Source organism: Neltuma alba, unplaced genomic scaffold (genome assembly GCF_004799145.2).
Source record: "Neltuma alba isolate B1F8T4 unplaced genomic scaffold, ASM479914v2 tig00000129_pilon, whole genome shotgun sequence".
Classification (NCBI taxonomy): Eukaryota; Viridiplantae; Streptophyta; class Magnoliopsida; order Fabales; family Fabaceae; genus Neltuma; species Neltuma alba.
This window is the reverse complement of record NW_021631928.1, coordinates 53,403-68,890: the sequence shown is the minus strand read 5'-3', so window position 1 is coordinate 68,890 and position 15,488 is coordinate 53,403. Positions and strand designations below refer to the sequence as shown.

Below are 15,488 nucleotides of genomic sequence, written 5' to 3'. Positions count from 1 at the left end.
ACAAAATAGCTACACTTTATATATGTTAAGATTATGGGCGCAAAGGCCCAGACAAAATATTTAAAAAAAAAAAAAGATTACATTTTTTTATAATAAAACAAACAAAAAAGCTCCTCTTCCCCATTAGCTAGAGGAATAGAAGGAGGAGGGGCTTCTTCTTCATTATCGTCAGAGGATTTATTAGAAGAGTCATCCAAGATGTCATACTCGATGTCCCGGTCATCAAGTAGGATGTTGAGTTTGTTGTTGAGGGCATAGTAGTTAGAGACGACACGGCAAGGGTCACGCTCAATCACAGCTACTTTGCTAAGTAGCTTGTCAAGCAAGGGAGGTGACAGCAAAGGAAGCGATGGGAGAGGCAGGGGAGGTTGGAGAGGAGGGAATGGAAAACACACTGGGAGAGTTCTCTGCACTTCACCATTGTGGGGTTATTGGCGATGGAATACAATGACAATAGCAGCTAAGAATAGTTAGGTTCTGATCTTAAATAGACGGTGATAGAACATGATGACCTTTCAAACTCGAACACGTTACTTTAGGGGGATAGTAAACGAAAGAGAAGCTTGATTGTTCAATTCAAACATCAATTGTTTACACTAACCAATGTTTTGAAAGTTACTTATACACTGGTTGAGTAAATGTCCATTGTAAATATTGAATGTTACACTGGTCTCACTGATAACCGGCGTAAATATTGTATCCTTATTTATAAAAATACTACCCCGTCTCATTTGTTATATTGTTGGCGTAAAAACTAGGGTAAATAAAGCGGTGTAAAAAATGATTTTTCTAGTGGTGTTGTATTAATATATACAATCTTTGAGAATGTGTGGCTGTTTATACCAAGGAATAAAAAACCGGACCGGTAACTAAACCGGTCAAAACAGTGGGTTAAGGGATATTGGTTGGACTAAGGTCAAACCGGTCATATTAAAATAATATAATTTAATTCATAACATTAAAATATAACATAATTGATAAATAATAAATAGCAAGATTCAAAAAATTGAACCGGATATTAAACTAGTTGCAATTAAAATAATATAATTTAATTAAAAATTTATAAATATGTTTATATTAATAATAAAAAATAATATTTAAATAAACAATGTATTAATTGAATTGATTTAAAAATTAATAATTCAACTTAAAATTTCCCAATGCCTTGGGCATATCATAGGCCCATGCATTGGTGACCGAACTTGGTGCAGACTTAAAGCAGATCCATAGTGGAATTTTTTTACTTTCCATCTCCCTATGTGAAGCCTCGGAAACTTACGTTTTTAATTAACAAATGGCTTCTTCTTCACTTCTCAAATTCTTTTGCTCTTAGACATCTCTTTCTTACCAGCTATAGCAGAAGAAACAACCAAAAGCACGATTCAAATGATAGATAAGTGAGACATTCAATTTTTTCACTCGTGTTTCTCTAATTCTTGATTTCGTTCTTATTTCTACTATTTTTCTTTTTAGTATATGTTTTATCTTCTTCCTCTTTTCCATCGTTTATTCACTGGACCCCTTCCACTTCCCCCCTTCTTCCCTTTTTCTCTAGATATCCAAAAAAAAAAAAAAAAGGTAACCCAGCCAATCGGGATTACCCGGTTCCATACCGGTTGAACTGGTTTTTTACCGGTTCAATTGGTCCCCTGCCTAACTATTACATCAAATCGGACTTTAAGCTGGTTCACCGGTTTTCTGGTTGAATCAGCGGTCCAGTCTGGTTCGACCTTTTTTTCCTTATTTTATACTCATTGAACAAATTTCAAAAGGAAAAATCACAAAAAAGATAACCGAAAATTACTAAATCCCAAATCAGATTTGGTGATAACATTTTATTTGTTGTTGACAATACTGAATTTGCAAATGACAACAAATTTTTATTGACATTCCTCATTTGGCATTTAGTAATTTTCAACTTCTTTTTTTTTTGTCATTTTCCTATTTCAAAATCTTACGTTTAAATATATAATGTAAAACAAAAAACAAATAGAAATAATTCATGATGAGTAAAGGAGTTACAATTTTTTAAAATTAGATTTAAAACTTAAATAATACAAAAGAATTAAGATATCCATGAAAAAAAGGTAAATTGGAAATTATAAAATGAACTGAAATTTAGAAGTTATTTTATAAATTTAAATTCATAGTTATTTCATAAAATTACGTTTTTGGTCCGCATTACGTAAATTCAACAGGATATATTACTATGGGTTAGTAATTTGGAGGGGCTACTAAACAGAATAAATATTATAATAATTTAATACTACCTCTTGTTGATAAGAGCTAGTTTAAATTTCAATTTGATCATAAATATAAGATCTCAATTTATTTTGTTTCTTATATTTATTTATTTTTTAAGGTTGTTCTTATAGTAATTGTGGATTTTAAAATTTTTATCAAATATATATATGATTAGTAAGAGTATTTTAAAAAAAACAGTATTTATTTATTACAAATAATTAGCTTAATAAATTTTTTAATTTTTATAAATTAATCAACTAATTTTTATGTCGAGGATTAGAGGTAGTATAACAACACATAAGAAGGCTATTTATTTTGTTAAAGGGAAAAAGAGAGAAAGTCATTCATCTTGACAGATACGCTGCCATCGCAAATTAATTCCCCCCCCCCCCCCGGGGAACAAAAAAACAGCCACCCTCACCCAGCAACGATCTCGCCTCTTCTTCTCCGGCGAACCACTATCGGTGTGTTGCCCCTGCCTCGTCCGTCGTGTAGAGTGGTGTCCTGTCCCTGCGTCATGAAAGAAAGACAATGACAGAGGACAAGAAATTCCCTGTTTTTATGGATGTCCGTATATATGAGCGCCCCCATCAAAGGATGGTTTTTGAGGTATTTGAAGTTTTTATCTTTTGAATTTTGCAATTTTGACTATGAGAGTAAAAACGGAACCTAATGAATTCTTTTGTCCTCCCAGCTATTCTATGACATTGCCCCCTTCACTGCAGAAAACTTCCGTGCTCTATGTACAGGTAATAATCTGATTTCGTTAATATCCCCCTAGCAGAACCTTCCTGTATTGCAATTACAGTCTCACTAATTGAACGAGCCCTTGGATGTGCTAATTTATTTTGATTTTATGGTTTATGATATGACTTCCCCATTCCTCATTTAATCTTCTTTCTTTTTAGGAGAAAAGGGAGTCAGTCCAAAAACTAGGAAGCGTCTGCGTTACCCAAATACTTTCTTTCAGAAGGTTAGGAAAGGTGGCTCCTATGTGAAAGTATGTACTGGTAGAATTTTGAGCGTGTACTTTCTGAATTGTCCATCTCATGATACTAACTAGGCTTTTTTAATTTCCAAAACCGTTTTCTTTGCCACTTGCCATCGAGACTATGGACTTATAGCTACTTTTCCTTTTGCAGGGGGGTGTTTTCGGTTGGGAAACTAGTAAGTTTTCTATTGATGCATTGACCTTAGCATGGCACACTTCACTGCTTTCTTAAGTTTATAATTTGATACGATACATTTACTCACTCACATTTAGTCAATTTCTATCGATGCAATTTCTAACTCTTTCTAATTACTGTCATATATTTTATATTACATTTTGATATACTGATTTTGAGTAGGTTCTGTATCTGCTATTTAAACAGTAAGATTGAATTAAGACTAGCAATTGAGGATTTTAACGTGATCATTTTTCCCCAATTGAAAACGTTGTTACCTAAGATGTATTTCTAAATTAGTGGTCAAATAGTGTATCTGTTTGGAAATCCTAAGTTTAACCACTCACTACAATGTAGATGTAAACCGTCAATTTATATAAATTACTGTTTTACTTTTATACAAGTTTTTCATTGAATGATCTTAATTGCAATGTTAATTGCAATTATAAGTTTCATTTGCTCCGATGCCTTGGTTGCTATAATTTTCCAAACTTGCTAATCATTTCTTCTCCTTCCTAGATATAATGTCTACTCTCCCACCTCTACATCTCATTTTTAATCACTTTGCAGGGGAATGTGTAGAAAGTACCTATGGTCCTCATTTCCCAGGTGAGAATGCTAGACCCTGAACTCATACTTTTTAAAAGTTCCCATGATGTTGTTGTCTATTTATTTCGATGAAGAGTTTTAACATTGTGATTTATTTCAGTTCTCGAGTCAAATAACCTCAAGCACGACAAAGAAGGGCTTCTGTCCATGCCAATAGGAGATCTAGAAGCATGTCGTTCTCACTTTTTGATCACATTGAAAGCTGATCAAAGCCTTGACAGGTTCATTTATATAACTAACTCTTGTTTTGCTTTTTTCCCCTTTCTCATGACCAGTTGGGTTGTCACTATAAAATTCTCGGTGTGCAAACATTACATTTGTTGAAATTTTTAATATACTAATCCTCTTAGTTGGAACTTGTTGCAGTAATCATGTGGTGTTCGGAAAGCTTGTGCAAGGGCTGGCTACATTAAGGGATATTGGAAAGTATTGTTCCAGCATGCCAATTGAAATTATGAATTGTGGCATGTCGTATAATGGTAAACTTCATTCTGACAATTTTAGTTCTGTTAAAGATGATAATAATGTTGCGTGACATCGTCTGAAATATATTTGCAGCTGATTATGTTCCTCCTGGTGTGATTGTGAGGCCTTGTCAGCCTCGAAGAGCAAGTAAAAACCATGCTAAGGGAATGGGAGAAGAGAGGGCAAGAAGGGACATCTCTTCCAAAACCAAAAGGTTCAAAATCTCTTCATAAAACTAGAGTTTCACAAAGATGAAACATGTACCTAAAACACGCCACAAAGATATCATGGGATTCCTCAAGTCCAGCCGAAACATTAGACGAAATTAAGATGGGTGGATATCCTTGCTGCAAATTCTCTTTTAGAAACTATATACATATAGTTAGGATACAAGCGCTGCATTGCCTCTGAATTTTCTTGCTTGTATCGTGGTTAATACAGTACCATTATTTAAGCAACAATGCTACTGCTTCCCAGTCTTTAATAGTTTGCCTGAGGAAATCGTCGAGAGATTTATAGATTCTTGATGCTTGTTTGGTTTAGCATATTAAGGGTTAAGCTCCAGAAAATTCTTTTAACACTCAAATGATGGGATGTCAAATTTATTGATCCAGCAGGATCTGCCTTTCTTCGACAGGTCCGCATATGTTGTATATTTCTTAGTAAGTTACTCGTCGATTTTTTTTGGTTTTTTAAGTCAATATTATTCTTGATGCTAAGTTGCTAGCCGCTACTGCAGAATGACCTTTTTATCATGAAACTAAAACACTAGCAGACTCGCAATAGATTTTTAATCGATGGAAGTTTTCTTAATCCATTTTGAACATTTAGGGAAAAAAATCATGTAAAATAAATCATAGAAGCTGTCCAATAACTAGGTGGAAGGAGAATAATGAAGCGTGGAAAATTGATATTGTTTTCCATCAGACAGCTCTCCCAAGCAGCCTCTTAGTGTTTGAAAAACCAAAAGCAAGAAATCTCAGCTCTGTCATTAAAAAGAACAAAACTGTCTCGATTTTTTGGGGATACAGGCTCATATATATAATGAAAGAGGAATGATTTCTGAGGGAAAAATGAAGAAAACTAAGAAATAAGTATTTTTCATGCTGTTTGATCCGGGAGAAATAGCATGGTTTCAATGTAGAGGAACAAGATGAGATGATGAAAGGGTGGCTAGTTTACAGAATTCCTGGCGGAGAAAAGCAATCTCCAATATGATATGGCTAACAAAAAGCATCACTTACTGCCATTTTTTAACTCTGAGAATTGACTTGGAGTTGAGGATTTGGGTTATCTAACTTGTAAAGGGATTGAGAGAACAGAGGAGTGCGTCACTGTGATGATGAGATATACCGAAAAGATTCTCGATCTGTTTCCTTGTGTTGGACTAGACAAGTTTCGCCCTTTCTTTATCTCTTGCTGTTTCTCTCTATCTCTCTCTCTCATGTTTCATGTCAGAAAATCGTTCAGGAATCATAAAGGAAATAAAAAACTTGTAATGCGGTTCAGTCTGAGAAATTTTTTATAATGCAGAAATGTCAGTATCCTTCCACTTGCTAATACTGAAGCTGCTTCATTTGTTACATGATAACTGTTGTTCTAATCTTTCTGCTGAAGGTTCAAATGTTGTCTTGGAATTCGTCCCTTTTCTAGTAATAGCAACGCTAGCATTTCAGGCAATGCATGTGACAACTGACAAGGTCTCGCGGGAGCATTTCGATCTTTGTACTTAATTTTTCAATTATGTGATTCAAAAATCTATAATACTCCTCCGATCCTTAATATAAGACTTATTTAACTAATTTGATTAGATTAAGGAAGTTAGGTAAGTTAGTTAATTATAAGAAATATGACACGTTTTTCTTAAAATACCATAATCATATTTCTTAACACCTCATCTTTCTCTTCTACTTAATTATGGTTGAAAGGGTATCCATAGGGGTAATTTAGAGATAATTGATAAATATGATAAATGAGTCTTATATTTAGGACCAAAACCAACTCACCAATTGGGTCCTATATTAAGGACTGGAGGAGTATTATTTTTATTAAAAATAAATGCTGCATAATTATGACTTAGTGGATGTAAAAAAATTTGGCTTAAGATAACTCTTATACTGATTAGTTGGCCAAGTCTGCCTAGAGTAACGATAACAATTTTTGTATTCTTGATCATTTCTACCTGTTTTTTCAATAGGCAGAAGATGATGAGGAAAGGAAGTTAGGTTTTAATTTTTGTTTTTTAGTTGTACTATTTTCTTAAGGCAATGGTATCCAGTATTTATTAAAAAACAAATTCTTGGGCTGAGTCATGTTAAGAAGGTTCAATGATTTGTTCTTTTTTGTTATATTTGTTGTGATATCTGGGTCCCCAGATATAATATGCTTTTGATACTAAAAGAGTGTTTGACAATATCAAAAAGTGCTTTTAAAAAACACTTTTCCGCAAAACGAAACAAACTCTTTCACAAATTTTCTTTGTATATCGTAAAAACATTTTTAAAACCATGGTTTGGGTTCTACCTAAACATTCCCTAAAGCTAATTTGTAGAATCAGAATGCCCACGCTAGTTTATTTAGAGTGGGTACAGGTCAAGACCTTCTTAGAAGAAACACGCTTTATAATCACATGAATGAAACAAATGCTCCTGTTATTCTTGAAGGCACCGTCAAGGTGGAGGTAGATGATTCTGTACTTGAGAATGGTAGAAGTAGATCCGGTGGTCTTATTAGAGATATGGAGACCAGTAGATCTATGGCTTCACTTGCGAATTCGCTAGTGTTCCTTCTGCTATTGTTGGGTTGATCTGATCGGGATGGCTCGTGGTCTATACTTGTATTTATCGCTTTTCTAATTGTATTGAAGTTATCAATCTATTGACTAGGGATTGTGATATTATACATCCATTTAGAGACGATATAGATGAAGCTAGCTTTACTTATTTGTAAGAAGTGGCTGGCTGGGATTAACCGTACTTTTAGAGAAGACATTTCCTTGCCTGACCAACTTGCCAAATACTATTATACGCTAGAAAGGAGTTATTGCATCTTTGATAACTGCCATCTTTTGAGGAGGAGATGGAAGATGACGAAGGATGCTAGCCCCCTCCTATTTGTTATTGGTGTTTCTATCTATTGTGCTAATGGAATTCAGGTTTTCACCCGGGGGGGGGGGTTCTTCTTCCACCAACAGGGAAATTACAAAAGGTTTAACATTATGAGAAACAAGAATAATCAATAACAAAACTATAGCTATAAATGGCCAAAAAAAAGAATTTACTAAAGTTTCAAAAACAAAAGTAGTCAATACCAAAACTAAAGTAGTTACTGGAATTTTAAAAACAAAAATAGTCAATAGCTGATTATGTAGAATGGGTTTTGAGAACATCAGAAATATAAAAAAAAAAAACTTGTTTGTTAATCTGTTTTTAATTAGGTGTTTTTAAAAACTAAAAAACCAAAATAATTTTTTAAATATTTGCTTGTTTTTGCTTTTTCCAATTTCTTATTTTTTTTAAAAAAAATTGAAAACTCATTTCTTCTCCGGTCGATGACTTTTTTCCTATTTGAGTACTTAAGTTATCCTCCAAACTTCACTCTCCTATCTCAATGTGTTCATTTTCTGATGTAATTTTTCAGAATAATCATCCAAACCTTTTTTTTTTTTTCAAACTCATTCTAAAAAATAATTTATAAAATTGTTTTGAGAACAAAAAATAAAAAACAAAAACAAACAAGCCCAATAATTTTTTATCTCCCAGAAGGGGGGTTCATGGTGGTGACTTGATTTTACATCTTGGGATGGATTTCAAGAATGCAGCCAGTGAATCTGGTTGGCTCAAAGCTTGTGAATTCATTTTATGAATTCGGGACATGTTCATCATCGAGTTATGAATAGGTTTTTCTCACAACCAGGACCAATGGGATAATCCTCTGACGCGGTACTATCGTTCTCTTTTATTCCCTTTTTCTTCCTTGATCTTCTACTATAGATCTTAATAAATTCAGCAGCTTTATGAGATTAAAACATTTTATTATACAAACAAGGACAGCAGGCAGTATTTCTTTACAATGCATAAAAATTATTGTTGATTCGTGAATGAACAACTTGCCACTCTTCTGCCTTCTGAGATCATCAGGTTAAGACAAAACTTAAAATCATGAAAAAGTTGAATATAAAGTACTTCTTCAGTTCTAAATATAAAATCTATTTTATAGTATAATTTATACTATAAAATAAGCTTTATATTTAGGACTTGAGAAATACATACCCTGCATCTGCAGCCATGCTAAGTGGAGACCCTGATAATAGACTTTATACTAACTACATGACGCAAATACGATCTAAGGTGAAGAAATGATTGAGAACAAAAAAACAAAAAATAGTTAAAATATATTTTTAGTTTTTTTAACTTTAACTCAAATTTGGTTTAAATTTAAAAAAGCATATTTTTAATTCTTTAATGTTAACATCATTAACGTTATTGATGGAAAATACTCACTCAGGGATTTCAAAATAATAACTCAGTATTTGAATGCCAACATATTAATTTTTAATTTGAAATATGTAAATTAAAAAATATTTAAAATAAAATTTAATTAAAGGTGCCGTCAAATATAATTATTTCATATGGGTAAATTTTCTAACATGTTCTATACGATTTACCCTTGAATTTTCATGAAATTAAGAATAATATTGGATCTAGTATAAAAGTTAATAATAATACTGATAATTATAATTTTTGAAAATTTTTTAATATAAATTTTAAAGATTAATTAGATAATTTTTCAATGATAAAAAGTAAGGAAAGAAAATTATTTATTTCATAATTATTAAATTTTAAACAAATTGTTGATAAAAGTAAGTTTTTATTTTGAATATTTTTAATTTAAATATTTTAAATGAAAAATTAATAAGTCAACATTTAAATACTTACACATAATTTTAAAATCATTGAGTCAGTTGTTGAATCAGTGTTTTCTATTAATGAGGTTAACAATATTAGGTTTAAAAAATTAAAAACATTTAAAGAACTAAATTAAAACTTAATATAAATTTAAAGGAGTACACGTCTATTTTTATTAAAAAGGTTTTAAGAGGATGTGAATCCTAATCCGAATTTTCAATTTTTTTATGTGAAAAAAAAAATGCCACCGCCGGGCGTTACCACCAGTCACCGCTCCAAAGGCCCAAAAGCCACGTCCCAATTCTTTCCCAAAACCTTATCCAATGGCTATCACCGTCTCCTTCCCCTGCTCTCATCCTTCCTGCATCTGTTCTTCCTCCACCCAGAGACGTTTCAGATTCAATCTCCAATCCTCCTCACAGCTTTCCCCCACCACAACACTTCCTCTTCAAACCCCTTCCCTTCCCAAAACTGGTGTCATCGTCATCGGAGCCGGTCTCGCCGGCTTAGCTGCCGCCACCCACCTCAACTCTCACAGCATTCCCTTCCTCCTCCTCGATGCTTCTGACGCCGTCGGCGGTCGCGTCCGTACTGATTCCGTTGATGGCTTTCTTCTCGACCGCGGATTCCAAATCTTCATCACTGCTTATCCTGAAGCCCGAAAGATTCTCAATTATGAAAGCCTCGACCTCCAGAGGTTCTATTCAGGAGCTCGGATTTTCTACAATGGCGAATTCCACACCGTTGCGGACCCTCTTCGCCATTTCTGGGACTCCGCCAGATCCCTAGCGAATCCTATCGGTTCAGTCGTCGACAAATTACTCATCGGCGCCACGAGAGTCCAGTTATTGACCAAATCCGATGAAGAGATTTTGAGTGCTGATGAATCAACCACGATTGATTTGTTAAAGCAGATAGGGTTCTCTGATTCCATCATCGGGAGATTTTTCCGGCCATTTTTCGGCGGAATCTTTTTCGACAGAGAGCTCGAAACGACTTCCAGGTTGTTTAATTTCATCTTCAAGTGTCTTGCTCTCGGCGACAATACTATTCCGGCCAAGGGCATATCGGCCATTCCAGAACAACTTGCTTCCAGGTTGCGGCCTTCCGGTTCAATCTTGTTCAACTCGAAAGTAACTTCAATCAATCTTGATGAATCCGAATCGCCGTCTGTAACATTACAGAACGGAGAAGTTGTGAGGAGTGAGCTAGGAGTGATTCTGGCGGTTGAAGAACCGGAAGCTGTCAAGTTGTTGGCGGGAAGGGCGGTCCGGCTCCGAAGACCCCGGTTCGGAGCACTGCTTGTTTGTATTTCAAAGCAGACCGAGATCAATCCCGGTTAAAGATCCGGTTCTGTTCCTGAATGGGTCGGGTAAAGGAATAGTGAATAACATGTTTTTCGCAACCAATGTGGCTCCATCATACGGCCCGCCCGACAAGGCTTTGATATCCGTAACACTAATCGGGTCGTATGAGGACGTGTCTGATGAAGATTTAGCGGCTCAGGTTGTGGAAGAACTTTCGAGTTGGTTTGGGGAGAAAACGGTTCGGGCATGGGAGCACTTGAGAACTTACAGGGTCGGGTTTGCTCAGCCCAATCAAAGGCCTCCCACGAATTTAAAGAAGGATCAGAGAATCAGGTCGGGTTTATATATCTGTGGGGATTATGTGATCTCAGCTACGTTCGATGGTGCTTTGGTCTCAGGAAGAAGAGCTGCAGAAGCTTTATTGAAGGATAAAGCATTAGCTCCACCATAAAAGTAATGTATTTCAATTGATAAAATATTTTTCTGGAAAAAAAAATTATATAATTCGTTTTTTCATGAAGAGAAATTTAAAACATTCTAAAATACTTTTTCACTTGATTTGATCTCTCGTGATAATTATTATTCATGAATCATAAAAATTCATATCATCCGGCATCCGGTTCAAGCACAAAAAAAGGGAAGATCTACCTGAACTAATCTCAAATGGCGTGGGAAAAAGGAATTCTGCCGCAGGTAGGGTCTAGGATGATAAAGCTTACCCAGGTCCCGGGTTTTCAGATCATGCTTCTAATTAAAGCGTGAAATTAAACAGAATAATGCAGCTGATAATAATTAAATATTTCACTTATAACTATGTGATTTTGTTTAATATGTTGGGACTGTTCTTAGGCTGTTCTGGTGCTGGCGGCAACACAAGTTCTGGTGCGCTCATCTGTTCATTTCACTTATTATTTTCATATCCCAGTTTTATTATTTTGGTGTTACTAAAATTAAAAAATAATATGAAATGAAATAGGATTTCTGGCTTAATTAATGAGTCCAGGGTATAAATTACTAAAACCTCAAGCTCATAACAAACAACAAAACTACAACCACCAAGGCACCAAGGCCCATTTGGTATGACGGAATTGATTTTAATGGGAATAGAAATGAAAATGGATATGAAAATGAGATTTTAAAACAGGTAATACTCATAATTTTTAATTAAAAAATATTTTTAAATGTCTAAATACTAAAAGACCCTATAACTTCAGAAACAAGACAGAATTCTATGGAATTTTTAGAAATTCCATGGGTCGGCCCATGGAATTCAATTCAGCCATTACTGATTGAAATCAACTCCAATGCGGAATTTAGATATATGACATACCAAACAATCATCTAACATGAATTTCAATTCCTATTCCATTTCTAGTCCAGATTTCCATTCCAATTTCAATTCTAACCCACCAATTCCAGCCGAAGCATAAAGAAACTATGAGAAACGCAAAACAACTGACAGAAACAAAATCGAAAAACAGCAGAATCACTCAGCCTCTACCACCACGTCTTTCAGATCTCTCGTCGTCAAGGCTTAGTTGAAATGATGGAATCCTAGATTTGACCAACATGTTTTGGCCAATTTTTTTTTTTTTTAAATTATAAGAATCATCATATAATAGGTTGCTATTTTTGCAATCCATATTTTTTTTCCCTAACCAAGAATCATCAAATAAGTAGAATGATAAAACAAATGTGGTTCACCATGCAAAACTTATCATAGCAATAACTATACAACATATGCACTGTGAAGCAGGAGCTGCAATATTTGACATGGAATATGCAAAAAGCTTATCATTTATTTCTCACTTCTTTTGTTCCTTTTGTGCCTTTTCTTCTTTTCCCTTCTCTTTTTTTCTTCCTTTTCTTTTCTTTTTCTTTTTTCTCCTGCAAAATAAAAGAGAGTGAGTAGTTTCATAGAATCACTTCCTATCATAAGAATTAAATTTAAAGAGAAAAGTAATTAAAATAATATAAATAAGTGTAAAATATTTGCAAATTACAGATTATAGTTTTAATATAATAAATTCAAAATCTACACCTATATAAATATAAAATTGCACTTATCACCCACATACCAACTCTAGCATATTCACCACAATCTGAGACTTGAACTGTTGCCCCCTCACCCACAGGCGCCTCTGTAATCTTACCCAATGTTTTGAATCCCCGAATAATCTTTCCAAAAACCACATGAAACCTATACAAAGATTTCACATAATAGGATTGATAAATTATATACTTCTACATATGCAATATTTGAAGACCAGGCAATCTGTATTCACACCCCAGCCACCCATTAGAAAGGGAAAAACGAGATAGAACATAATGCTAAACATATAAACAAACCTGTCAAGACCCGAATCTGGTTTCAGTGTGATTACAAAATGTGACCCAATTCCATAACGATCAGCAATGTTCATGGTAAGAAGTCCTCGTTCATCATGTTTAAGTATAGGCGTCTCATCTGAAATAAATCACAAGAACAATGTAAATATCCTTTTTACCAAAATATATACCCAGACATTTTGAGTTATGTCTTTGAGAAGAAAATATTTTAAATTATTGCATTCTATGTAGTAAGAACTTAAATGGATATTATTGGCATTCTCACTCGGGAAATTTACACCATAGATGCTTTCCCCACAAGTACCTGCAAAAATATTTTTAAAAAAATGAGATGCATGAGGTGTACAAATAGAAAATATGTAAAGGGAGAAATTTATAGAAAACTGAGCATTGGACCATAAACTTATACTTGAAATTAATGCAAACGATGAAAAACTCACTCTAAATATTCAACTTCCAAACATAGTTCACAAAGTATTACCTAACTGGATTAAGCTTCAAATAGTGAAGAAAAGGAAAGAAAAGAAGGGAAAAGGATCAACTGAATACAACAAAGACCTATTAAATGACTTATATATACACAGATTCACATCATAACTCATGCAAGGCATGATAAAAAGAATGAATATGTTTTTATTTAATTAGTAATAGTAACAACTACACAAGATGGTATGACCAAAAACATGATATGGACAACTTCAAAAACGTGAAAGTGACTAATTGTATTGTATCAAACTACAATCTTCAAAAACATACCATTCCGACCGCCCAAATCCCCGCCCTGCAAAATGAAAACCAGCTATAATTATAAAGTTAAAGATACCACAATGCATAAAAACAGCTTTGGACATTATGGAACTTATTAGCATTATAAGATGGATAAATTAGCAAGTACAAACTTAAAACTACTTCTCAAGAAAAGCACTCATGATCGTCAACCATGTATCCTACACTATAAACAAGGATAATAGACTAAAGAAGGAGTCACTACAGAGCCATGATCAACTTCAACCACAACATGATGGGTAGATCTACAATACAAGAAAATGATCTTAGAGGTAACAAGAGTAAAAGATATACCTTCACATAGGAGATATCCCTCCGAAACCGATAGAAGAAAGAACCCTTGTAATGTAGGGGCAAACCTGTTTTTGGCCCAATTCCCTTCTCACCTAAACAAAGAGGAAAACTAGGTGAGAAATGGGGAACATGTATCATAAGTCATAAAATCTAAATACATTAGCATGTCCAAGGGCTTCTTCAATTAGTTAGTTACTCAGTTTTACTAAGGGCAAAAACCATCAAATTATTACCAGTACATAAAGCACGGAAATTTTCTGTGGTTGCAGGGGCAACATCTTCGAATAGCTGAACGAATGAAAGAATTCATTAGGTTGCAAAATCCACAAAAACAAAAAACCTCATCATGTATCACAATAATTATTGTAATTCAAAAGTATTGGAAAGAAAACCAGTACCTCAAAAATCATCCTTCCAACATACACCTTATCTACAGAGACATCCATATAAACCCGGGGATTCTTCTTCTTTGCCATTCTCTCTGTTTTTTTTTTTTTTTTTGGAATCAGAAATCAGGCCAACAACCACTGAAGTCACTGAAGTCACAGAAGTCAGCAAAGGGACATCAATTAATTATTGATATCAAGTAGTATTGCATAAGACGCTAATACCAGCACACATTATAACATGACTTTTTTATTCAGATTTCCATTCAACAATTGGAAAACAATGCTCACCGTGAAATTCTAACTGAAAGGGAAAAAAACACATCGTATGCAACATTGCTATTGTCCCCACACACATTTTCTTGGACACAATTGGGTATAACGATTTCAAAATACTCTTCTTTTCCGCTTAATCTCAAATACATTCAATAAACATAAACTACAAAGACACAAAAAATACACAGAAAAGGTAAAAAAAGTAATTAGATGAAATCAAGGAAGAAAGAAAAGTGACAAAATTGGACTTGTAATATGAAAAGTAGAATGAGAGCTAATAATCAGAAGCAGAGGGCTGTATTCCGAAAAAACACTGTCAACATTAGGTTTGCTAGTAAGCTAATAAAGCTTCGCGATCAGAGGGAATCAGGTAATCATGAGGTGTATATTAAATAAAAGTAAAAGGGGCGTAGAAAAACTCATTACATCAGAATGAAAGCAGAAGAACCGAGATTCAAGTGTCAACCTTGTGTGGCGTCGGAAACAGGGCGAAGGGGCGACGAGCTGAGGACCGTCGTCCGTCAAGCGTTGCGTCCGAGTGAAGGAGAGGAGAGCCCCCGAACTCGAGCCTCGCCGTGAGTAACTGAGTACGGTGAGAGTCTAGAGAGTGGCGGAGAGGACGGTGCGAGCGCGACCTCGTAGGCCTCGAACAGAGAGGAGGCCGGAGGAACAGAGGCCGAGAGAGGCGCCAGGAGGAGA

General features: G+C 34.6%; 2 protein-coding genes, 1 long non-coding RNA gene and 1 pseudogene across 8 annotated transcripts in view; 3 read left to right on the top strand and 1 right to left on the bottom strand.

Moving 5' to 3' along the window:
* Nucleotides 1-15,488, bottom strand: part of LOC114747438 (peptidyl-prolyl cis-trans isomerase D-like) — a 23,197-nt gene extending 7,709 nt beyond the window's left edge. The window contains exons 1-8 of one of the 6 annotated variants that reach the window (XR_003740387.1): nt 15,216-15,488; nt 14,526-14,654; nt 14,361-14,415; nt 14,128-14,219; nt 13,804-13,828; nt 13,290-13,351; nt 13,048-13,165; nt 12,776-12,973 (exon numbers count right to left, since the gene is read on the bottom strand). Coding sequence is in view for 1 of the 6 variants with exons in the window: in XM_028935969.1 (XP_028791802.1) it covers nt 13,118-13,165; nt 13,290-13,351; nt 13,804-13,828; nt 14,128-14,219; nt 14,361-14,415; nt 14,526-14,603 (360 nt within the window). In the remaining 5 variants the exon portion in view is untranslated. Of the gene's footprint in view, nt 1-12,775; nt 12,974-13,046; nt 13,166-13,289; nt 13,352-13,803; nt 13,829-14,127; nt 14,220-14,360; nt 14,416-14,525; nt 14,655-15,215 lie in introns of those variants that run through there. The other 5 variants (XR_003740385.1, XR_003740389.1, XR_003740388.1 and 2 more) reach the window with 5 other exon arrangements.
* LOC114747175 (peptidyl-prolyl cis-trans isomerase CYP95-like) lies at nt 2,719-4,388 on the top strand. Its single transcript, XM_028935497.1, has 7 exons — nt 2,719-2,853; nt 2,939-2,993; nt 3,153-3,244; nt 3,387-3,411; nt 3,981-4,019; nt 4,120-4,240; nt 4,370-4,388. The coding sequence occupies exons 1-7, from the start codon at nt 2,776-2,778 to the stop codon at nt 4,386-4,388; spliced, it is 429 nt and encodes a 142-aa protein (XP_028791330.1). The 5' UTR covers nt 2,719-2,775.
* LOC114747681 (uncharacterized) lies at nt 4,395-5,176 on the top strand. Its single transcript, XR_003740398.1, has 2 exons — nt 4,395-4,498; nt 4,578-5,176. It is a non-coding gene; the product is annotated as an uncharacterized LOC114747681 (long non-coding RNA).
* Nucleotides 9,517-11,580, top strand: LOC114747348 (15-cis-phytoene desaturase, chloroplastic/chromoplastic-like; annotated as a pseudogene).

What these genes read in the sequence shown, in the direction of transcription:
- LOC114747175 (XM_028935497.1), top strand. Translation starts at nt 2,776, where the DNA reads ATGACAGAGGACAAGAAATTCCCTGTTTTTATGGATGTCCGTATATAT. An exon ending in CTTCCGTGCTCTATGTACAG is followed by an intron (nt 2,994 to 3,152) that starts GTAATAATCTGA and finishes CTTTCTTTTTAG; the next exon opens with GAGAAAAGGGAGTCAGTCCA. An exon ending in AAGGTGGCTCCTATGTGAAA is followed by an intron (nt 3,245 to 3,386) that starts GTATGTACTGGT and finishes TTCCTTTTGCAG; the next exon opens with GGGGGTGTTTTCGGTTGGGA.